At 46.7% G+C, this 23,641-nt stretch overlaps 1 protein-coding gene across 1 annotated transcript in view; it reads right to left on the reverse strand.

Moving 5' to 3' along the window:
• Window positions 1–8,153: 8,153 nt before the first annotated feature.
• The window catches only part of Pdia5 (protein disulfide isomerase family A member 5), a 90,020-nt gene continuing 74,532 nt past the window's right edge, over window positions 8,154–23,641 (reverse strand). The window contains exons 14-17 of the mRNA XM_076868153.1: window positions 20,074–20,204; window positions 15,557–15,627; window positions 8,709–8,843; window positions 8,154–8,336 (exon numbers count right to left, since the gene is read on the reverse strand). Of these exons, the coding sequence (XP_076724268.1) occupies window positions 8,256–8,336; window positions 8,709–8,843; window positions 15,557–15,627; window positions 20,074–20,204 (418 nt within the window). The 3' untranslated portion in view covers window positions 8,154–8,255. The remainder of the gene's footprint in view (window positions 8,337–8,708; window positions 8,844–15,556; window positions 15,628–20,073; window positions 20,205–23,641) is intronic.

Genomic DNA, 23,641 nt, shown 5'->3' on the forward strand with positions numbered 1-23,641 from the left:
TAATACCTAATACAAAGCAAATGCTATGTCATAGTTCTACTGTACTCTTTAGGGAATAATGAAAAGAAAATAAAAGTCTGTATATGTACAGTACAGCTGCAACCCTCTTAGCCTAACTACAGGTTAATCTAGCATTGGTTGAATCTGAGGATCTGGAAGCGGTGGATATGGAGGGCTGACTGTATGGGCCATGAATTTTGGTTAGTTAGAATGAGCTGAAATCCAAGATAGAAAACTTAATTTTAAAAAGATTTGCAAAAACAGAAAAATTCTAAAAACAACAACAAAAAATAATTAAAATGAGAATAAATGAATTAGCGAACAGGGCAGAAAACATAACACCAAAACATATTTTAAAATTTATTGTGTGGCAAAAGTAACATTTTAACAGGAAAAAGACAAATGATACAAAATGGTGTTGGAGAAAGTGGCTAGCCATTTTGGAGGGGAAAAAAGTTGAATTCTAACTTCTTTTCTTAAATCAAAATACAATTGAGAGAGATTTTAAAATCCCAGGAAAAATAAACAAGTTTATACATGATCTTGGAATGGAAAAGTTGTCTGAATCTATATATCTATCTACACACATGCATATACATGTCCACACATAACACACACACACACACACACACACACACACACACACACACAGAACATACGATGGGGTCGGGGTGTAGCTCAGTGGTAGATTGCTTGCCTAGCATGTGCCCTGTGTTCTATCCCCAGTACACCACACACACACACACACACACACACACACACACCCCTTAAAAAGTTTAGAACACACATCAACTTAACAGTATTCATTTTGGGGGTGAAAAAATTGGAAGACAATAAAATGAAAAGTTTCTTTCCTCTCTTTCTCTGCACGTCTGTTATACATGTGTGTGTTAGATTTTAATTGATTTTTTTCAGAGATGATTTATAGAATACAAATATTTTTTAAGAGTCAAGATAAAAAGAACAAATAAAAAATTTTAAAAGTGCAAAAAAGTGTCAAGATTAATGCGAGTTTAAAGGAAAGCACAGTCTTGCTCTAAGTAACTTCAAGTTTTTTGGCTCAGACAAATTTTACACAGGGTCTTGAAGAAAAAATGAGATGGGACTAACCCACAACTAAGGATAGGAAGACTTTATTGAGCAGGCACTATTTGGAATATTAAAATAGTGATTAGTGGGAGCATCATCTATTCAGTGTCTCACTGGTCATAGGAAAGAGGAGCCTGGTGTATCTGTGCTCTGCCACTTATCACCCTTGTGACATTGGACAAGTTGCCTAAACTCCATGAGCCTCAGCCTCCTCATCTCAGCACCATGGGGTTGCATAAATAATTAAATGAAGTGGGTTAAAAATGCATGCAAACTGTAAGGGGCACTGCAGAGGTAGAATGATTTTTATTTTCACAAGGTGATTGGATTGATTCACCAGGAACTGTGGTAGATAAGTACATCCAGACCTCAGCGGAACCTTTAACATCATCTTTCATTGTGTCCCTGAGGAGAGGTTGGAAAATGAGCTGGATGTTGGAATAGTTAACTGGGTGAGGGATTTGCTGAATGACTGTCTGGATGCTGAACTAGGGGTTGGCGGAAAATTCCTATTGGCTTGCTACAGGATTCTAGGCTAAGCTCTGTCTTCTACAATGTTTTCATTCTTATCAAATTTGCAAATGACATGAAGTTAAAGATAGAAAACTTGTCAGAGACAGAACAGAATCTAAAACATCCTGTCAGGCTAAAACAAAGATAAATTTTCAAGATAAAATGTCACTGGAATGATTGTGACTTATATAAAAATAAAAATTTCTGAGATCTTTAAAAATTATAATTCCCAGAGTTAACAAGAGCTTAGGAAAACAGGTGACTTTACATACTTTTAGTAAGAATATAGGTACATTTCCGAAGGGAATAAATGAAAGTATAATAGGCCTTAAACATGAACATATTCTTGCTGGGTACAATAGTGCATGCCTATGATTCCAGCAACTCAAGTGGCTGAGGCAGGAGGATCACAAGTTCAGGGCCTGCCTCAGCAACTTTGGGTAAGGCCCTGAAGAAACTGAGTGAGACCCTGTCTCAAAAACTAAAAATGGGTGGGGATACAGCTCAGTGGTAAAGCATTTTCTGGGCTCAAGCCCAAGTATCTCTCTCTCACCCACACACACACAAATGATTCTCAACTAGGGGTAATTTTGTCTCCCAAAGGACATTTGACACAATCTGGAGACATCTTTAGGTTGTCAAAACCCACAGCAGAGCAGGGAGGTGCTACTGGTACCCAGAGATGTTGCTAAACATCCTGTAATGTAGAGGAAAGTCCCCAACAAGGAAGAACTATCTGACCCAAAGTGTAAATCGTATCTGGGTTAGGAAACTCGGCTGTGCAGTCTTTAAAAATTATGTTGAAGAAGAATATCCAATGATGTAGAAAAATGCTCAAAGTATTTTGTAAATTTTTTAAAGGCTTTTCATTTGTATGTATGAAAAAATATTCAATAGTTATTGATGAATAGTAGGGCTATGTGTGATTTAAACTTTCCTCAGCATGCTTCTCTGTACTTTCCAAGGTTTCTTATAATACACGTATTACCTTGAAAATCAGTGAAGAACAATATTCCATGGAAATGAACTATCAAGGATTGGCCTTTTCCTGCAAACAGTTTTGATGGATTTTGTTGACAGTGAGCCTAGAGTTTTGGATGAGATAAACTGAGATATAAGGTCTGGATGAGGGGTTCCTTGTGCTCTCCCATCTGATCAGAAATGAAGGAATTAAATACATTCCCCCACCCTCCTAGGATGGCCAGGGAGCAGCATATAGATCAGTGCCAGGTGGGGGCAGATCTTGCTCCCTCTGCTGGTCAATGCTGCACTTGGTGCCGTGGGGCTGAGGGGTACTGGTCTTGTTCCAGGGAATTGTTACTGTCTGCTATTTCTTCTCTAGTCCTTGCCGGGACCCTTTGTCTTCCTGACAGGGCACCACCTCATTCCACCTTGGTCTGTGAATCCTTGAATTGGGCCTGTGATGTCTCTGGGCGACAACCTGTAGCAAACTACTCAAGCCAGACTCTCTGCCAACTTGGGCATCCTTCTGTGGGGTTCCCAGGGAATCCTTGGTGTTGGCCACATAGAAGCAAGGACACCTAGAGAGTCAAATTCAGGTCCATCCTCTGCTAAGATAAGTGGCTAAGTTACTTACTCATTTATGGCATACTCTTTTTTTTTTTCCATGTGTAATTTTTTTGGGGGGGAGGCCTGGGGCACTTTTTATTTATTTATTTTTTATTTAAAAAAATTTTGGGGGGGGGGTGTTGGGGATGTGGCTCAAGTGGTAGCGCACTCGCCTGGCATGTGTGAGGCACTGGGTTCAGTCCTCAGGACCACATAAAAATTTTAAAAAAGATATTGTGTCCACCTAAAAAAACCCCTAAAAATTAAATATTTTCAAAAATTTTTTTGTAGTTGTAGATGGACAGAATGCCTTTATTTTATTTGTTTATTTTTATGTGGTGCCAAGGATCGAACCCAGTGCCTCACGCATGCTAGGCAAGCGCTCTACCACTGAGCTTGGAGGGGCGAGTCCACTTTTTATTTTGGTGTAATTTCAAATTTATGAAAAGTTGCACATGCTCTGCTCAGATTCACTGGTTGTTTACATTTTGTCTCTTTATTTCTCTCTGTGTTGGCACGTATGTGTGTATGTAGATAAGTACAAAATGCATATATATATATATATATATATATATATATATATATATATATATACATACACCTATACGTGTGTGTATGTAGACCCCAAATAACATGATTACAGAGACAGGAAATAGGTTAGTGGCTGCCATGGTGTGGGGAGGGAATGGTGAGTTTGACTGTAAAGAGGTGGCATAAGAGAGACCTTTGGTGATGGAAAAGTTCTGTATCTTGATTATAGTGATTGAATGGAAATCTACATTTGATAATTGGCACAACAAAAATGATCTTACAAGTGATAAAGAAGGGACTCACACTTCTTGATTTCAAAACTTTCAAAACTGTGGTAATAAAATTGGATGGTACTGGTATAAAGATAAGACACATGGAACAATGGAATAGTATAAGAAAGCCCAGAAATAACCCCCTACATATACAATCAAGTGGTTTTTGACGAGGGTGCCAAGACCATCCAATGAGGAAAAGACAGAATTTTCAAAAATGATCCTGGGAAAACTCTATATCCACATGCATAATAATGGAATTCAACCTTTACCTTACTTTATTATACAGAAATTAAATCAAAATGGATCAAAAACCTAAACTTAAGAACTAAAACTATAAAACTCTTAGATGAAAACACAGGCGAGAAGCTTTAGGATGTTAAGTTTACAATGATTTCTTGGATATAATACAAAAACATTGGCAATAAAAGAAAAATACAGTAGGCCTTATCAAAATTGAAAACTTTTAGAATTAAAGGACGGTATCAAGGGGTTGAAAAGGCAACCTACAGATTGGGAGGAAGTGTTTACAAATCACATATTAAATAAAAGATTAACACCTAGAATATACAAAGAACTCCTACAAGGAAACAAAAAAAAATCCAATTAAAAACGGGCAAAAGACTTGAATAGACATTTTATTTCTTCAAATAAGATATACAAGTGGCCATAAGCCCATAAAAAGAAGCTCAACATCACTTGTCATTAAGGATGTGCAAATCAAGACAGCAGTGAGGTGCCAAGGCACCCTGATTGGGATGGCTATAATTATAAACCAAACCAAACCAAACCAAACCAGAAAATAACTGTTGGTGAGAACATAGGGCTATTGGAACCTTTGTGCTCTGCTGGTGGGAATGCAGAACGTACAGCCACTGTGGAAAACGCTGTCTATGGTGGTTCCTCAAAAATTCAACAGAATTGCTATGATCCAGTAATTCCACTTTCAAAACAATTGAAAGCAGGATATCAAAGATGTATTTGTATACCTAAGTTCATAGCAGCATTATTCACAATAACCAAGCGGTGAAAAATAAACCCAATGTCCACTGGAGGATAAATGGGTGAACAAAATGTGGTATTCAACACAATGTAATATTACTCAGCCTTAAAAAGGAACAAAATTCTAACACATACCACAATGTGGATGATCCTTGAAAACACTGTGTTATGTGAAATAAGCCAGAAACAAAAGAATCAATGCTGTATGATTTTGCTTAGGTGAGTTTCCTAGAATGGAATACTTTGTATAAGCAGAAAGTAGAATGGTGGTTACCAAGGGCTGGGATGAGGGGACAGTAGGAGTTATTGTTTAGTGGGTACAGAGTTTCAGTTTGGGTTAATGGACAAGTTCTGGTGATGATAGTTGAACAATGGGAATATACCTTGTGTCACTGAATCGTAGACTTAAAAATTGTTAAAATGGTAAATTTTACATTACATGTATTTTATAATAAAAAAGGGCATAGATACACTCATGCTTGGTTGCAGTCACCACATTTTAAGTATCTGCTGGCCTTATGTGGCTAATGGCTGCTGTTCTGAGCAACACAGTGTGAAAATTTAAAGGATTTGGGGAGTGGCATATATTTGTTGGGCCATAAGGGTAATCCGGTTTTCACACATAGCTTAAGGACTATCATTAATATCAATTAATATCATAATATCAATAAGGATTTCCTTATTCAAATCAGTGCCCTTGGAGAGTGCAGTGCCTTTTCAGCGGAGATCCCACATCTTCTTAGGCAAAGTGGAGCTAACCAGTTTCTGAACCCAGAAGCATCACCTTCCATGCCTGTCAGAGAGCAGTTTCTGGAAGCCAAACACCTCCAGAAAGGGAAGGGCTCTCTGAAAGGTCCGATTAGGGAGTGACGGGGAATCTGGGGGCTACAGGTGAGGGGTTGCAGAGTCAAGTTGGCACTTGAAAGCAGACAGCAGGGACCGGAAAGAAAAGCAGTATCGCAAAGAGAGAAACAGAGGCCAAGATGAAACCAAACCCACCAGAATGGAGACAGAGATAGTTCTCCCCCAAGGCACGTGCTTCCCGCAGAGAATCAGCCTACACTTGCAGGGTCCAGGGGACAGACAGGGGTGATGACAGGTTCTCGAGGGGGAGTTGGGGAGAGGCTCTGCACTGAAAATCAATGAATCCCAAAGAAGTCAAGCATGGTGACTGGGAACAGAATTAATCCAGATGTTATGATGTTGGTTCAGTCTACACACGGCTCTGGCAACAGGGCCTGGTGAGTGTGTGTGTTGGGGTGTATTATTAGGTGGTGGTGAGGGAAGGAGCAGTCTGCAGTAGCAGCTGCCCAGAGCTGGGATGAACTTGCTCAGGTCATGCCCAATGTCAAGGCAAACATGACACTTGGATGAAGGCCCTACAGTGAACAAATCGAGTGATGGGGTGTGAAGAGGAGGCCATTTTGTGGTGTTTTCGGGTCCTCACACAGAAACTTGGTCTTAAAGATGCAGAATGAACAGAAAGCCTTGCACCTTGATGTGGGCACCAGAGGTCTTCAGTCAGGAAGTGACCTTTGTTAGGTGATTTTCATGGTGCTGTAAAAAGTGATGACAACAAAAATCCATTTTTTCTTTAACACATAAGCAACCATCTTCCTCTAATTAAGGAAACTCATGTCCACATTCATGCTCTCATGACGGATTTGCAGGAATGGGTCCATAGCTCCTTGGGTCAAGATTAAATGACCCCTTGTATGACATTATGGATGTTCTCAGTAGGAATGTGTTTAAATGTATGCTGCTTTTTTACTTTTATTTTTTTGGTACCAGGGACTGAAGCCAGGTGCATTTAACCACTGAGCCACATCCTTAGCCCTTTTTATTTTTCTGAGACAGATTCCTACTAGGTTGCTTAGGGCCTCACTAAGTGGCTGAGGCTGGTTTTGAACTTGTGATCCTCCTGCCTCAGCCTCCCAAGTCGCCTGTTGGGATTACAAGCATGCGCCACAGCCCTGGCCCTTCTTTCTTTTATAACCATTTACCCTGAGGGATGTCCAGGAGCCACTACCAAAGAAGTGAGTGCTTAGGGGAAAAGAAAGGCTTCCCTCGATGTCACTGTATGGAGCTGAACACAGTGGCCCCACAGCCAACACAGACATGAGGAACTGAGGCTCTGGCCTTTACTGAGAAGGAAGGACTAAGGCTAGGGGCAAGGTGCCAGGCCAGGAAAGGAGGGCTGTTCCTGAAGGTCAGCTCTCCAACAAGGCCACCAAACACTGTATGTAGTAGCAGCTGCCCAGAGCTGGGATGAACTCGCTCAGTTCAGCTCTCTCTGAACTACTGAGGAATCCAAGTCTAGGGCTACCAAAACCAAAGTCAAAATAACCCATGTGAGAGACTGTCCTACTAACCATGGAGAAATGGCACTGAGGGGCAAACGGTGTCATGGGCTAGGGGCTCTGGCTGCAGCACCAGGAGGCACAGAGCTGGATGTGTCACACATGGCTGCAGAACATGAGAGGATTAGTGGGACAGATAGGTCAGGAAAGAGATACCCACAGGCAGGAGGCAGTGAGGTGTGGTAGAGGAAGACGTGGTGTGGAGGTCTGCAGCTGTGGTGCGGGGTGGGCGTCGGCTCACAGGCCACACATCTGCCCGTGGAGAATTTGCCTTCCCTTTCAACCAGTGGGCACAGCCATCAGCCATCAAGAAGGTCCCCACACCACGCCATATGCCACTGCATGCACCTCTGAATGGTAACTTAATATTCTTTGGCAGAACAGCAGGGAGGGAAAGGAGATGGACAACGGAAATAGTTGGAGAAAGAGATATGTAAATAAGTCCCCAGAAAAGTTGCCCAAACTGAAACCACAACGATCCAGAAGCAGCTAAGGCTGTTTCTGGCTACTTCAGCACCTCAGCCCCTGGTCACCATCATGTGTTAACCTCATCAACTAGCCTCTTCCCAGCAAGGTATTTGGTGGTCCACTTTCTGTTCCACTGTCAAATGACGGACAGGCGCCAGGGCCTCATGTCTCCAGGAACCCCCTCCCTGCAGACAGGACACTGGAGAGCGACTCTCCCTCCCCAGGAGGAAAGCAGAACGTGAGTCTCCATCTCCATGTGAGCCTGTTAGTAAGGGCTCTGTGAAAAACAAACCACACCATCAAATAAATGGTTCAATTTTATTTCAAAATTGTACAAAAGGCCATAAGTGGCTATAAAAAACTTTGTCTTCAGAACACTTTGAAATTCAGAAAGAACGACAAAATGGGTATCATTCACAGTGTAGTGGAAAAGCTTCTTCTGAGGCAGAAATCACAACTCCTCCTTCTTTTTCCCTAGTTTTTCGAGGTCTCCCTCCCGGAGGCTTCGAATGTAATTGGTAAATCCCAATTCCTGTCGGGAAGGGAAGGAGAAGAGAGAGAAAGGGACTTAAAATCCTGGGCCAAAGTGCATGTTCCCTTCCCTTCTCTATCGTTCCACCAGCTCACAGAAGGGTGGAAAGGATAGAGAGAGAGGCTCTGCTTGGCCTCTGAGGCCAGCCCCAAGAAGCAAGAAAGGAAGCCTGTCAGCTGGGGGTTGGGGGGCAGGATCTGGGACAACCCCTTGGATCTCTTCCAGCAATGTGTAGCTCTGTCTGGTCCCAGGGCCTGCATCTTGTCAGTGCTGGGCCTAACAGCTGTGATGTTCCCGGGGAGCTGTGCTTTGCAGCCTTCTTAGTGGCTGATTCAACAGCAGAGTTCTGGGCAGAAGCCTGCCCCAACTCACCGTGCGATCGCTGTCATACTTTTCTGCAAACTTCCCATAGTGGTAGTAGTGGAAAGTGGGGTAGGCCTTCACGGCCTCCTGCTGACACAGGTCCTGGTTCTTGTCTTTGACGCAGTCCACAGCAGCACAGGCAATCTAGGGGGGAAGTAATGATGGTCAGCATGCGGCGTGCTGGACAGAGATGAAGAGCAAGAGCTTGGAAGTCATTTCCCAAGTGCAAATCTTGGGTTGCTTGCACATTAAGACTTAGAAAGCCCGGTGTTATGGCACACACTTATGATCCCAACCATCAAAGAGGCTGAGGCAGGAGGATCCGAGTTTGAGTCCAGACTCAGCAACTTGGCAAGACTGTGTCATGAAGGTATAGGAAAGACTCATAGAGTACAAGAAGATTGAGAGGGAGGGAGTAGGGATGGGCAAGGAGAGGAAAGGTGGAATGAATTTAACAAAATCATGTTATGTGCATATATAAATATGCTTATCTATGTGTATGGAAAGCACCAATCAAGGAAGAATAATGGATGAGCAAGAGAAAGATCAGTGGAATGGATGGGAAGATGGGGCAGGGTGGGGGCAAGAATAGTGACTGAAATGAAGTGGGTCAGATTCTATGCATGTATGATTCTGTTGGAATGAACTTTAGGTACTATGCATAACTTTAATGTGCTATTAAAAAAAAAAAAAAAAGAAAGGCTAAGGCTATAACTGAGTGGTACAGCACCCCTGTACTCTATTCCAAATACTGGGGGGAAAAGAGATTTAGAAAAAATGACCTAGTCTTGGGACCTCAGTTTCCTCAGTTGTAAAATGGGGTAATAAAACCTAGGTTATCAGGATATCAGAAGACTAAGTAAGAGAGTTCAAAGGAGGTCGACGTGCACGGGAACTGGCACAGCACAATGGTGAGTGTGAGCTGCCATGGCAATCTCTCCTCCAGACCCATACCCAGGCTGTCCCCAGAGGCTCAGCACCTGGAGAGGGAGTTGGATGAGCAGACAATCCCAACAGGGTGTGACTCTGAACTATGATATGCAGGTGGCCCAGGTGCCAGTGGACCAAAGGCACTCTGTACCATTCACCATGAGAGCCAAGGCCTGAAGGATGGAGGAGGAGAAAGCCAGGGGGTATAATCCAGAAGCTGGGAAGGAGTTTAGCATGACTAAGGCATTTCAGTCTTTATTCAGAAAGAGGCTCTCAAACTGGCCACTGACTTCTTCTTGCCTATCTAACAAACTCCACACACTGATAGCTTTCTTTCTTTCTTTTTTTTTTTTTTTTGTTGGTCTTTCAAAATAAGAGTATAAAGCAGAAATGGAGGATTTTTTTTTTTTTTTCTGTTGAAGGTAACAAATGGGAGAAGGAAGGAAAAGGTCCAATTAATGATAATATGCACTACAGAAGTATTGTGGGAAAGGCAAATTCAATGAGGACAAAGGGAGGGGTCCTCTAACCAGCCCACTTGTACTAAAGCCCTGTTATGTGCAGAGCCTGTTCAAGGTGTTATGGTTTCGATATGAGGTGTCCCCCAAAGCTCTGGTGTTACTATTCAGAGGTGAAACCCTCTGCTTCACTGGTAGCCATAATTGACCAATATTCCTCTACCACACCCTTCGGCCATGAAGTTCTATCTCACCTTGGGCTCAGAGCAATGGAATCGCCCACCTATGAACTGAAACCATTGAAACCATGAACCCTAGATAAACTTTTCCTTCTCTAAGATTGTTCTTTTTGGGTATTTTGGTCATAGCAATGCAAAGAAACAGGTACAAGGGTGACCTTAACAAAGGTCAGTCATTAAGCATCTGCCATAACAAATGAGATCATTCTGGAGCCCAGAGAATACTCTGAAGACGTCTGTGATTCAGTGAGTCTACTTAAGATTGCTGACTAACCATGATTCATAGTGCTTTGGCTGCTGATTACTCACATGAGGAAGGGGCCCCCTTTCTAGGTAGGAGAGCTCTGCAGGCCACCAATGGCCATGTTTTCTGGTCACTTACTTTGTGTCCAGGTGAGCAGGCTTCTGTCAACTACAGGACTGACAGACAGAGAGGGGAATGAGGTATGACCTTCTCCCCCAGCCACCAGAAAGCCACACCTGCCTCCCTCACCTCACGTTTTCCTACTGCCTCTTCAGCCACAGAACGTCCCACGCAGTGAGACTTTTTAGAAGGGAGTTTGCAAACTCTCTGCACACAATCCATAGCTGGCTCTCAGTCCTGTTCTATTTGGCCCACATAGAATTTAAAAAGAAAATAAATTTGAATTAACTGCCAAAAGAAAAAGAAGCCAGAAGATTTCATATAAAAATGTGGCTTTCCAGCTTCTCTCTCTCTCTTTTTTTTAACTTTATTTTATTTATTTATATGTGGTGCTGAGGACTGAACCCAGGGCCTTGCATGTGTGAGGCGAGCGCTTTACCACTGAGCCATAACCCCAGTCCCCCAACTTTTCTTTAAGCATCAGAAGATTCAGTAGCACCTGCCCTGCCTTCCTACAGGCTGGGGTGGAGACACTGCTGTCTCCTCTGGCGACGCTTGTGCCCTTCACCAGAGTCAGCGTGGAGCCAGCTTCACTCAGGCTGGCCGCTGGCCCTGACAGCCTTCTAAGAACCCCGGCTCACCCTCTAAAGTGTTCTCTGAATTATTTAGAAAGGTGAAGCAGATGTTCTTCGGGTTGTCCAAATGCAGGTTTCATTTCTCAGGACAGGTGTGTCCATGACTCTGCCTCCACAGTCAGCAGCAAAGGGACCTCAGTGTCCGTCCCTCGGCCACGGGTGGCAGGTCCTCTGCTAGGCTGGGAGAGTGTTTGATGAACATGGCCCCAGGCTGCTGCTCTCCCTACATCCACTTTAAATTATGAATTTAATTTGTATACATGCCCCGGAGCTGTTGGAAACATACTGTATGATTTTATAAATCTACTAAATTAAAAATGTGCACCTCTTCTGAATCCCTACACTTGTTACCAGCCGCATACCCAGAACATAACTTCTAGTTGTAACGGGGAATCCACACTTGCTTTCTGTAGAAGACAGACAGCTTACTCTTTGGGAAGAAGGCAGCAAATAAACCTCTTCTCCATGCTCCCTGGCTCACTAACCTAAAGCCTGCTCCACTGGACCCATTCAGTATCTGGACAATCACCTAACACGGTGTACACCTGTGACTTCTGGGTTTGTTCTAGTAGTTGGTGTGAATTCCTGGGTACAGTGTCAAGTCCTTGATAGGTCCCCTCAGCATAGCACATGCTGGGAGCTCCTTCTCAGCCCCAAGGAGCTGGATGTGAGGCCAATGAAAGATGGGGGTTAAGGACAAGTACTCTGAGTTTCTGAACCTTTGAGTGGCATGTCTCCTGGTGAGGTCTTCCATGGGACTGAGCCTCAGTTACCCACAGTTATCAACCTATTACACACCTGCTTTGGCTTCTTTCCTTTCACCACTCTTCCTCCATCCCCTGTGGGGCATCCTGAGATCATCTCCCAAGTAAATTCCTTGCACACACATGGGTCGCAGGTAGGGATCTACTTCTGGAGGCTCAAATTCCATGTGCCTGTGTATTTCATTCTTACTCTGCTCCTTTCCTACAGAGGAACTGAGGGCTGGTCATTAACCTCTTTGAGCTTCAATCTTCTCTATAAATTGAGGACTGTAATAATCCCTGGTCTATTAAGCTACTGTGAGGACTACATGACACACTGCTGTTAGTAGAAGAATAGCACTCAGGTGCCAGCAGACATGCAACTGCTCCTTCATTTGGTCAATATTTACAGGGATCTAAGGTGTCAAGGCTGTGGGGAATTCAAGGGCCACTGAGGTCCCTGCCTTCAGGAGGCTTTCTTTACTCCTGATGGCTAGAGGGCCAGCCTTATGATAAGAGGGCCCATGCCATGTGGCAAGATTATAGCAGTGAGATGGCATTCACAGAGGGGGTGCCTGCTGCCTATGGCCTCCTCCCAAGGTGACTTTCACACTCTTGCTGGCCCCATCCCACACCTGGGCTGGGCACACCTTTAAGTGTACTGAAAGGCAAGCCCCTCCTAACCGGCCCAGGCTCCTGCCCTGGCCCACCAGCTCCCACTATGGATCCTTGTCCTCTAAGCACCTTCAATAACACCATGTGTTCCAAGGCTAACAGTCTGCAGCCCTTTCTCCAACAGCGTGTCAACTGATAAAGTCCCCAAGTAAGCTCCTGGGAGCGGGTAGAGGCTCCCCAGCTAAAATATGAGCTGCCTCACACAGCTTTATTGATTCAGTAAAATAAATCTCTGCAGGAGCTAATATTGACTTTGGCTATGAAAATGGAAGCGAAGAACCAACTGCATATTGATTGGGGAAGGAACTGGGACTGGCTTCAGGGTAGGGGGGGAAAATACAATTCCAGCTAAGAAGAGGCAGCAAGCGGGTGGCAGGAAGAATGGGGACTTGGAGACCCAGTTCTGGCTGTCAGTTAACTCCTGGATACTCTTAGGCAAGGGATACAGCTCCTCTCTGGACTTTGCTATCTCATGACTAAAAGGAGAGAGTAGACAGGTCAGTGGTTCCCAGATACCAGTTTTCCAAAATCACCAACTTCCAGAAGCATCCCCTAGAGCCTCCAATCTGACATTTGCAGGATGGCATCGCACAATCATACACCACGCCTGGAGCATGGAATGGGCACCATCACCTTAGCCCTCAGGCCAGATGCTGGCCCTGAGGGCTGCTGTTACTGCTGTAACTGTGTGCTGCCTCCAGGAACCTCAGGTGGGCCAGCTGCTGTAAGTGACGGTGATCCCTGGCTTGGAATTCAGGAAGATGGAAGGAGAGACAGAGGGAAGAGGACAGACAGAAGGAATTGAACCCAAGAAAAGGCCAGTAACATTATTGGCCCATCTGAAGACAGTCAAGCAAAGGTTTATCAGTGTCCAAGAGAAGGAAGGCATGAAGGAAAATGGGGACCCTGTGCATTAGCAGAGGGGTAATGAGGAAGAGGGAGGCTGGCTCTAGGTTGCCCACTGCGGTTTTGGTAAACCCACCTATACTGACATGAGTCAGGCCACAGGACAGGCTGGTCCCAGATGATCCCAGCAGTGGTCCAGTGGGTAGAGAGGGGCATGTCAATATAGGCCATCCTCTAGGGTTTCCCTGACCCTCCCGGCACTTCAGTTGCACCCTACTCCCTGACACCATGCTCCCCTGGAGGACGCCAGCCCAGGATCATTCATCAGTGATGCCTCAGGATCCCTTCCCGGGTCTCCTAGAGGCTGTAGAGACCTAAGCAGCAAGTGGGGCAGGGGGATTACCAACCCAGCCGTTCTTCTGTCTGCTCCAGAGCAGTGTTCAAGTAAGGGTGATGACAGCTAATGTGGGGTGACAGCTACGTCAGTCCTGGAGGGGGCAGCTGTGCTGGCTGGACATCTCTGGAGCCCCCATGGTATGCACAGAGCCTGGGTGTCACAAGTGGGTGGGGATGGTGAAGTAGGCAGGGTAAGGGACGCCCCTTCTTGCCATACCTCTGTCAATCCAGGACAAGCAGCAGGTCTTTATACTCCCTCCTGGTGGGATGAGGGATGCCTCAAGGGCACAGCCAGGACTTATGGGGGGACAGTAGAGCTACCTGACTCCAGGGAAGAGCCTGAAGGTCTGAGTCTAAGTGGGAATCTGGTCCCTAATTTGTTCCCACTCTCCATGTTCCCCAGCCTGTCTTTCTCTGGCTTTTTATCCCTGAAAGTCCTCAACACCCATCTCGGCCACTCTCTCCAGGACTGCATTTTTGCCTCCATGGGCCTGGAGAGCACTTGCAGGCCTGCCAGTCTTTGGCCCTTGATCAAAACCTCTCTCTACCAGCCCTAGGACAGTAATCTACCTCTGCTTCACATGTGCCTCTCCTTACTTCGGTTGAACCCCATTCTGGCTGCTTGGTCTGTATACTGTTTGTGACTCCTGACATCGCCCTGTCCTGGCCCAGCCTAAAGATTCTCCTGGGAAAATAAGGCAATAGCAATTTGGGGTATGAGTGTGGGAGCATGGTTCCACCACAACCTTGTGCTTCTGAGATCTGTTTGTTGTAAGGTTGTTGGGACTGAGTTCAAGGGCTGGGAAGAGTCTTTGGAATCATCTCTGCCAGCCTGCTCACTGGGAAGATGAGAAGGAAACTCAAGAACTTGGGCCGGGGGTTGGGGTGGGGTTCAGAGACATAGCTCATGCCTAGCAAGTCCATGGGCTCTATCCCATCACCACAAAAAAGGAGGCAATGCAGAGACATGGGGGCTCATGGGACTTCCCTGAGTTCTGGGGACTTGTCTTGCCCTAGGGACCACAAACTGCCCTCTCCCAGTGGCAGTCTGGTTGCTGGAGTTGCCTGGGGGGCTGCGCCTGGTGCCTGCATCCTAATCCAATCTGCAGATCCAGCTTGTTAATTTTATGCTTCATCAGCTGGCGGCTGCAGGAGCCTCTCGCTCAGGAAGGATGAGGATCCACTGGCATGGCCTGGCTCTCCTCCATTTGACTTTTGTGGGTTTTTTTATTTGTGTTTTTAATTATATAAGTGATGCATGACTACAACCCTACTGTAAAAAGGTTTGAACGTTAAAAAAATAGACAGATGACCCTTTGTACCACCCCTCCTCCAAGTCAGCGCTGTAACGCTTCAGTGTATCCATTTTGGTGGATGCTGCAGCACAAATCCAGCCTGCTCTGTCCTGCCTTATGAAGGAAAATAAATATGTCCTGGTTCCCAAAGGAACTGGCAAAACTGCACCTATTTAGAAACAGGGACCTGGCTGGGTAGGGAAGAAGGTGTAGGAATCAGTGGTAGGGCAAAGACAAGATAGATAGGACTAAGAAATGAAGGGGAGGTATCCTTACCTTTCGGTCATCTTTGAAGGCATCAGCAGTGGCAGTAAAGTACGGGATGACCTTCTTACAGTGTGGGCACCCTGTGTAAGAGGGAACAGATCGTCACATACTGAGACTGCAGAGCCAGGGCAACTTCCATGAGCCTCCAGAGAGGCTTTTCCAGGAGTCCCACATCCTCCCACCCCACCATCAGGGTCCATGTGTCAACCCTGCTACCTAAACCATCCCATGCTTGATCAGGAGGCTTTCCAAGAGTCCCTGATACAAGCATCAGTGGGCTCCTGCCCCAGGACCTCCCATCTACCGTCCCCTCAATCCTTATTCTCCAGGATTCTTCCACAGAGGCTGCCCTCAGGACTAGGAAGAACCTGATCCAGGGAGCAGAGGGAGCTTTGGGTTCAGGAAGAAGCATGTGTGCTCAGGATTCCCGAGCCTGTTACATTCTTCTCTTGCCCCAGGATGACAGAAAAATATCTACACTTCATGACTATAAAGTGGCACTGGGAAAGACAGGAGATGGGGCAACCACTCTGAGCTCCCAAGGTTCATGATCCACTGCTAACTTCTAGACTCCTGGCAAGCCTCACCCTTTGCCCTATACCTTGACCTAGAAACCAGGACAGGCTAGGATGGAAGACGAACTACAGGGGGTCGACAGTAGTCCTCAAGCTCCCGGACACTTCCTGTCTCCAGGAAAAGGCCTGTCAAAATGGATGAGGGCCTTCGATGTTCCGCTAGTGCGTGCCCTTCCCTGGTGATCTTGTCTCTGGGTCTGTGCATCATCCTGAGCCCTCCACCTGGGGTGCAGGGCAGGATCTGTTTGTGGCCATTTCTCTAGAAGCTTCAGGCTGCTTTGGCCTTCCCCTCAGTGTGAACAGATCAGAACCCAAACCCACTTCCTCTCTTTCCATTCCCAAGATACTGATGAACAGAACTGCCAAGAGGACAGAATGGCTTTGACCCTGACTGTGGTAATTAATTCTGATCAAAACAGGTGTGAGAGGCCGCATGCTCCAGGGGGAGACCTGGCTGTAGCCATAACTTCCTGCCAAACAGCCTGCACGTCCCCCGCCCTGGGGAAGAGAATGACGTGGTAGGGAACAGAAATAGCTTTGCTCTTCTGCTTTCTCCTTTTTAGAGTAAGATAATAATGACTGGCATTTCAAAGGGTTTTGTGAAACCAAATTAAGGCTAGGCTACAAATTTAATCTGAATTTAATCAGCACTTGAGCTGTGTTCTGAGGTGGGTGGGTGGGCCATATGGTCTGGCTGGTGGAGTGGCCGGCTGGGCCAGAACAACATTGGGGGTGGTGGGGAGGGGGCTTAGAGGGATTTCCCCAACATCTGACACAGAAGGAGCAGAAGAGACCTGGGCTGGTTATGAGTTATATCAGAACTAAATGAGAAAAAGTGCCTAGTGCAGCCTACATGGCAGATACCAGATGGATGACTTTTAATTGCCTAAAATGGGCAATTACAAGTAACACTTAACTAATTTGTCCTAAAAGACGGATAAAGAGCTCAAACGCATGAAGATGTCACACTATAATGGAGTGATATTATATAATTTTCTAAACATTTAAACAACACAAACTATTGGTTAACAATATCTATCAAACTTGCAGGCAGTTACAGGCCCCTGAGCATCCACTAACAGTATTAGGCTGGCTGAAAATGATCTACCCCATCCTCAAAATCTGGTTTCACTATTAATTTTCACTTTTTAACCTCTTTGCTTGTTGAAAGTATAAATGTTAACTGTCAGATTAGTGCACATTTCTGTACCATCAATTTAAAATACCTGGGCCTCAGATTAATGGCCTCAGTTGCATCTCATTTTCTCATTATCCAGAAGGAAGAGCATGGCCGGTTAGTAACAAGAGGTCTTTCTCGGAAAGCACACGGAGACATTTCCAAGAGGTGGCAGGTGGATCAGGCAGGCATGCTTTTTAAAAATTGGGGCTTTTAAAAAAAGGCACCCCACTCTGAGGAGCAGGAAAAGCCTCCTCCAGAGTTGGGACAGAGGAGTCAAGAGTCAGAGTGGGGTGGAAAGTCCCAGAGACTGGCCACACTGGCCTAAGAAGTGCTGTCCCCATGACTGGGCCACACATGGTACAGGGCAATGACACAGCAGGAGGAGGAGGAGGAGTGGGGTGACATGGGAGGCACAGGAATGTAGGAATGAAGTGGGGGTGTGAGGAGATGGGGAAGCAGGAATGGGGGGCTTAAAGAGGTGGAGGTGAAGCGATGAGAGGGATGTGGGGAAGGCAGACACAGGGGAGCAGGAGACGGGGTAGCAGGACGCGAGGGCCAGCTTTTGCTTCTGACTTTCATCAGGTGTTTGACTGTACTGCTTGACCTTTCTGCAATGCTGCAGTGTTTAAGTTCTCTTTGTGTCTGCTCTGACCCTCCCTTCTGGGGACTGAGCCCAGGGCCTCAAACATGCCAGGCAAGTGCTCCACCACTGAGCTACATCTCTAGCCTTTTCAAAATTTTATTTTGAGACAGGGTCTTGCTAAGTTACCCAAGCTGGCTGAACTTTCAATTCCCCTGCCTCAGCCTTTGGAGTAGCTGGGATTACATGTGTGCATCACAACCCCGGGTAGCTTCTGTATATAAATGAGTTTAAGTATACTATAGTGTACATAGTTTACATAAGTACATATTATTTTTTATTATCAAAAAATATATTTCTTTGTCCATGGGTGGGTGGTCTTCCCTTGTCCCCATCCCCCACCCCCACACTGATGAAATCGTATCCCCCAGGTATACTGGGGTAAGATTTGGAAATAGGGGGGCTGCACTTGTAGCTCAGTGGTAGAGCACTTGCTAAGAACCTGTGAGGCACTGGGTTCCATTCTAGCACCTCATAAAAGTAAATAAAGGCATTGTGTCCATATACAAATAAAAAAAATTAAAAAGTATTTGGAAATAGAAAAGGGCAAAAGAGAGAGATGGGAAAACTCTAAGGGCTAAACCTTTGCCAGAAAATGAGTCACTGAGCGACAAGGCCCCAAAAGGACTGTCAGAGTAGACGGGAGCCCCGGAGGCATGGCAGGGACATGCATGGTGCTTCCTGTACCACGGGCCAGGACACTGCCCAACAGAGCCACTATTTGATCAAAGAAGAAAGGAGGGTGAGTTTTACAGTCCAGGAGGGTAGGAGTCGCTACCTCAGAATTCCTGGAGATTTAAGAGCCTGTTTGCTCTGGTGGGGCCGTTGTGTCAGTCACGAGGGCTCTCTAGTTAGAGGGCTCTAACTCAGAGGCCTGGACGCTCTGGGAGAAAGCATTTAGTCTGTACTTTGTGACGTCCACCCGGTAGCGGGTCAAGGACTCCTGTAGCCAAGTGCTCACTTGCTAAGAAAACTTTCTGAATTGTGACTGTGATAGAGAGCCACCCAGGCTGAGGAGGGCCTGCCACTAGACACGAGACCCTGAGCAGGTCACACCTCTCCTGGGTCTCATCTCTGCCTTCTTTTGCCCTGAAGGAAGATGTTCTCAAAATCTAGTCAGGCTTCTAAGCCCACTCTAAGGACAGTGAGAAGTTCTATAAGGAACTCGGGGAACAAGTCCAGCTCTGACAAGAGGCAGAAGCTGAGGGGCAGGAAGGCCACCAGCACACACGCATTGGCCACCAGAGAGATGGGGTCGGAGGCCGGGGTCTGCCAGGTCCAGGCAGTGGCCCTTCCCAGCCAGCGAGAGTGAGAAGACATTACAGATTACTGCCACTAGAACAGCGGGGGCAGGAGGGGAGCAAACAGGAGGGCCGGCTACAACCGAGCAGGTTTATGACTAGATTGAGCTGCCTGGCTTCTCCGTAGACAGCAGCTTTTATTATCCTCACTCCATTAAGCTGAGCTGTAACCTGGGGGAGGGAGAGAAGGGCAACAGAACAGTGGGAAATTCTAAGAACCTTTCCTTCTAAGTGTCAATTAACAACTTCAAAATGGGAATACACAAAAACCCGAGGTCACAGACACCCACAGTAGCAAACCTGTCACATCCTCAGCTTATGCTGTGATTAAAATGAGAATCACATGGGACTGGGGATGGGTCTGGGAATGGGACTGTGCCTGTTCCTGCACCACAGAATCAAACCCAAATGGCTCAGACCCACTGGGAAGGTCACGGGAAGGGGATTCCAAAGTCCCAAAGGCGAAGACGGTGCCTGGAGGAGGAGGAGGAGGAAGAAGAGGGGCGGCAAGGAAGTGGCGGGCCCGGGACAGGCAGCACAAAGAACCCAGGAGACTGGGCCCCAGCCCAGACAGAGGCAGAGGGCTTTACACTGAAAAAGGTGCCCCCCAAATGAGGGTGAGACCCCCCGCCCCCCAGGGCTGACAAAAGGAAACCCTGGATATTTAAGGCCTTCTCAGCTGGGGGTGAAACCAAAGAGGCTGGCTCCTAGTAGAGATGCTTCTAGAGTTGACAAGTGGTTGTTCTGTCCCTGGGGTGTAGTGGGAGATGTGTTCTTGGTTTGGGGAGTGGCCCCTCTCACCTCACCCCTCAGGAGAATGAGCTACTTACACGGAGCATAGAACATGACCAAGGTGTGTTTCTTCCTCTTCAGGGTGTCCCGGAAGTTGTCCCCCACCAGATGCAACACGCTTGTCTGCTGCTCTTCCCAAGTGGGCTCTGGGGGTGGAGGGGCCTCGGGGCTGCAGGAAGCGGGGGTGGGGGAGCAGTTATGAGGAGGGAGTTGGGGATTGACAGGTGTTCCCACCCCCACAGGAACACACATGAATTCCCTTTGCATTACTTCTGAAATTTCACTGTAAAACCTCCATTTAAACTCTCTCAGGTCCACATAAAAAGATTCCTTCTGAGGGAAGCCATTTGTGGAGCCGTGGGAGATCTGCTCTTCTTCTAGGTCAGGCACATCTTTGGACATGGGCCATGAGCCCTCCCCAAGGGTATAGAACCTCTTCTCAGCCCTCCTTCCTACTTCTTAGGGGCTCCTAAACCATCTTCTTCTCCAAAGCTTTTGTTCTTAGCACAGGCCAAGAAGTATGGTGGGCCTAGGTTCAAAACTGTATTTATTACTAGCCTGTGTGTGATCTTGGGTAAGTCACTAAATCCCTCTGAGCCTCTATTTTCTTTTCTGTTAAATGAACGCAGTGGCACCTACACCTACTGATGTAGGTGCCACAATGAAGAGCAGAGACAGTTCATGTAAAGCACCTATTTGATGCAGCAATGGGCATTTACTAAGAACCTGGAAGCTCTAATAAGTTACAGGCAGTAAATAAATGCCTGTCCGCTGGTTCCCTCCACTCTGCCTCACACGAGGATACAGAAATTTTGCTGTGATTTTGCTGTGGAATGTTCCCCAAAGGCCCATGTGTTAAAGAAGCTGGGGGGCGGGGGGAAGACCAACTCGGAGGTGCAAAGGAGGAGGAGGGAAGAGTAATGCGTTCTAAGTCTTGGTGGGTTGGAAGTAACAGTTCCCAAGAATGACATTATGTGGAAGTGGTAGAAACTTTTAATAGGTGGGGCTTAGTGGGAGGTTTTAGGTCACTGCTGGGTTTGAAGTTCACTGCCACGAACTGAAACCTCCAAAACTGTGAGCCAAAATAAACCCTGTCTCTTTCTAAGTTGATGATCTCAGATATTTGTTACAGTAAAGCCAACTATCAGCGAGCTGCAGGGTCATTTAAAAGTTTTTACTGCCCTTGCTCCCCCTCCTCTACAGCCCTCTTTCCCTTCCTCCTCCCCCTGCACTGTTGTCACAGCTACTGCCAGGCTTGGTGCACAGCAGCCAGGCACGGAGCTACTCTGACCATACTCACTTTTTTGAGACCCTCTCTGCACCAAAAGCAACCGTGTCCCCCACCTGGCACACAGCCCTTTCTTCCAATTCTATTCCAAGCCTTTGCAATTCTCAAAAAAGACTTGTCATCCCTCTGCATGGCTTCAGTGACACTCACGGTTGAGGGTAACTGGAGCCCTGATGCCTGGCTCCAGGTGGTTTTCACCCACTTCCAGGTAGAGGCCCCACTGTTACTTCCAACCCACCAAGACTTAGAACACATCACTCTTCCCTGCTCCTCCTTTGTACCTCCAAGTTGGTCTTCCTCCCCCAGCTTTCTCATGTTCGTATAGCACTCCTGAGCTTGGGACCAAGACTGGTCCCTCCCCCCTTTCCTGTCTTCCAGGCTCCCTGGCTCCATGGATGACACCACCAACCTGATCTTTCTGCTCTTCCCTTATCCTGAATATTGTTTTTTTTGGCTGCCGGCCTACAGGCACGTCTCAGTCACCTGCAGCTTGGCCACCTGTGCAGACACTGGCAGTCACCGGCAGTCACCTTGCACCTCACCTGGCACCAACTGCTGCTCTCCCTGCATCTGGGTGAGAAGCCTCAATCCTCCACCCCAGAGCCATCTGCTGACCATGTACCACCTGGAGGCTCCCTTCCATATGCCTGAAAGAACTACAATTTGTCCCTGGACAGGGTCCTTCATGGCTCTGCACCCAAGTTTCTCTTCTTCAATGAAACAGGAATAAAAACTCTTATTAAAAAAAGAAATTCCTCAGTAGGATTTGTGATGACACAGGTGTGAGTTAGAAAAGCAAGGGACAAGAGACGTGGCTCAGTGGCACAGTATGTGCTTTACACGTGTGGCACCCTGGGTTCAATCCCCAGCACTGTGAAAAGGTAAAAGAAAAAGAGTTGGGAAAGCTTTCTACAAAGGCTCAGGGGTATCATCACTTGTCACATTTTGTCAGTCAAAGCCACCCTGACAGCTCCAGTCAGTCATAAAAACAACCTCCTTTGAGTATTTCCACGAGAGGCATCATGCTAAGCACTTTTCACACTTAATTCCCTAGACAAGTCTACGGGTGAAGTGCTGTCTCCACTTTACAGAGGAGAAACGGGCTTCGAGGGGTCAAGTACATGGCTGAGGGTGGTACTCAGAGAGCAGGTCTCACAGTCCATGAAGACCGGGCTTTTCATGTACTCAGTGGTGGGGACTATGCACAGGAAGGACAGAGACACCTGTGCTCACCACTTGTGTGCAGGACTCTGGAGCACTGATGAGCAATGATCAACGCTCTGAATCCCTCAGCATCACCAGGACCTGTGACCTGATCCTCCACCTGGCTCAGTGCCACCCAGAGCATGGCTGGAATAGTGGGTATGAATGAATCATAGACATCAGGCACCAGAAGGCTCAGGAGGAGCAAGCACCAACTCTTCTGGAGGCGAGTCACTCCCTCTGGTCCCTTGAACACAGGCCTGCCTTCCCTTAGGATCCAGCCCAAATGGACGAGCAGGACAAAGTGGGAGAGGCAGACCCAGGCCCTCAGCCTGTTGTCTTCTGCTTGTGCTAACTCGGCTCCTGTTCTTTGTGCTGCTTTTCCCCCAGACACCAGGGTGGTGGAGGGTCCCATTCACACCTCTTGAACCAAAGCTTCAGGAATGGGAGTCCCAGAATTCGGCCTTAAAAAAGCACTTCTCACCACAGAATGCTAATTTACATCAAGCTGGAGGACTAATGTCTGACCAAGTACCTCAACTGAAGTGCTGTTATTTTGCACAGTTCTTGTGTTGTTTTGTGACTTTTCATTGTGCTTTGCACACGGGCATCACTACCCCGTGTACTAGGGACCTCGGCCAAGGCTGGAATGTTTTCCATTATTTTATCTTCCCCAACTGCTGAAGTGAGGAAATCTCCTGAAATACCCAAGCTCTGTATGAACCTTCAAATCCAGCAGGGGTGTGGTGGGGCAGGAGAAGAGGGTCGCTCAACTGTGTACTGTACTCAAGCATGGCGGGAGGCTTCCTCCCTGTCTCAGTGCACCTATGCACTGGGCCCAATTAGTCACCTCACAGAGGAGGAAATGCCAACCATCGTGGGCTCTAAACTCCTTGGGTCTTTGGGTCAATAATCACAAAGTTCTCTGGACTTGCAGGCTGTGTGAGTTGAACTGTGTCCCCTCCAAATTCATGTTTTTTGTTTTGGTGACCTTAGTAAACTAACACACAGACTAAGGGGGCTCTTTGAAAGCTTACCCCAAACTACAGCAGTATACTCTGTGGACACTATAGGAGGCCCGGCAACCACCAGCAAACCTGGGGTGGAATGAAGGC

The sequence above is a fragment of the Callospermophilus lateralis genome, chromosome 10 (assembly GCF_048772815.1).
Source record: "Callospermophilus lateralis isolate mCalLat2 chromosome 10, mCalLat2.hap1, whole genome shotgun sequence".
Taxonomy (NCBI): domain Eukaryota; kingdom Metazoa; phylum Chordata; class Mammalia; order Rodentia; family Sciuridae; genus Callospermophilus; species Callospermophilus lateralis.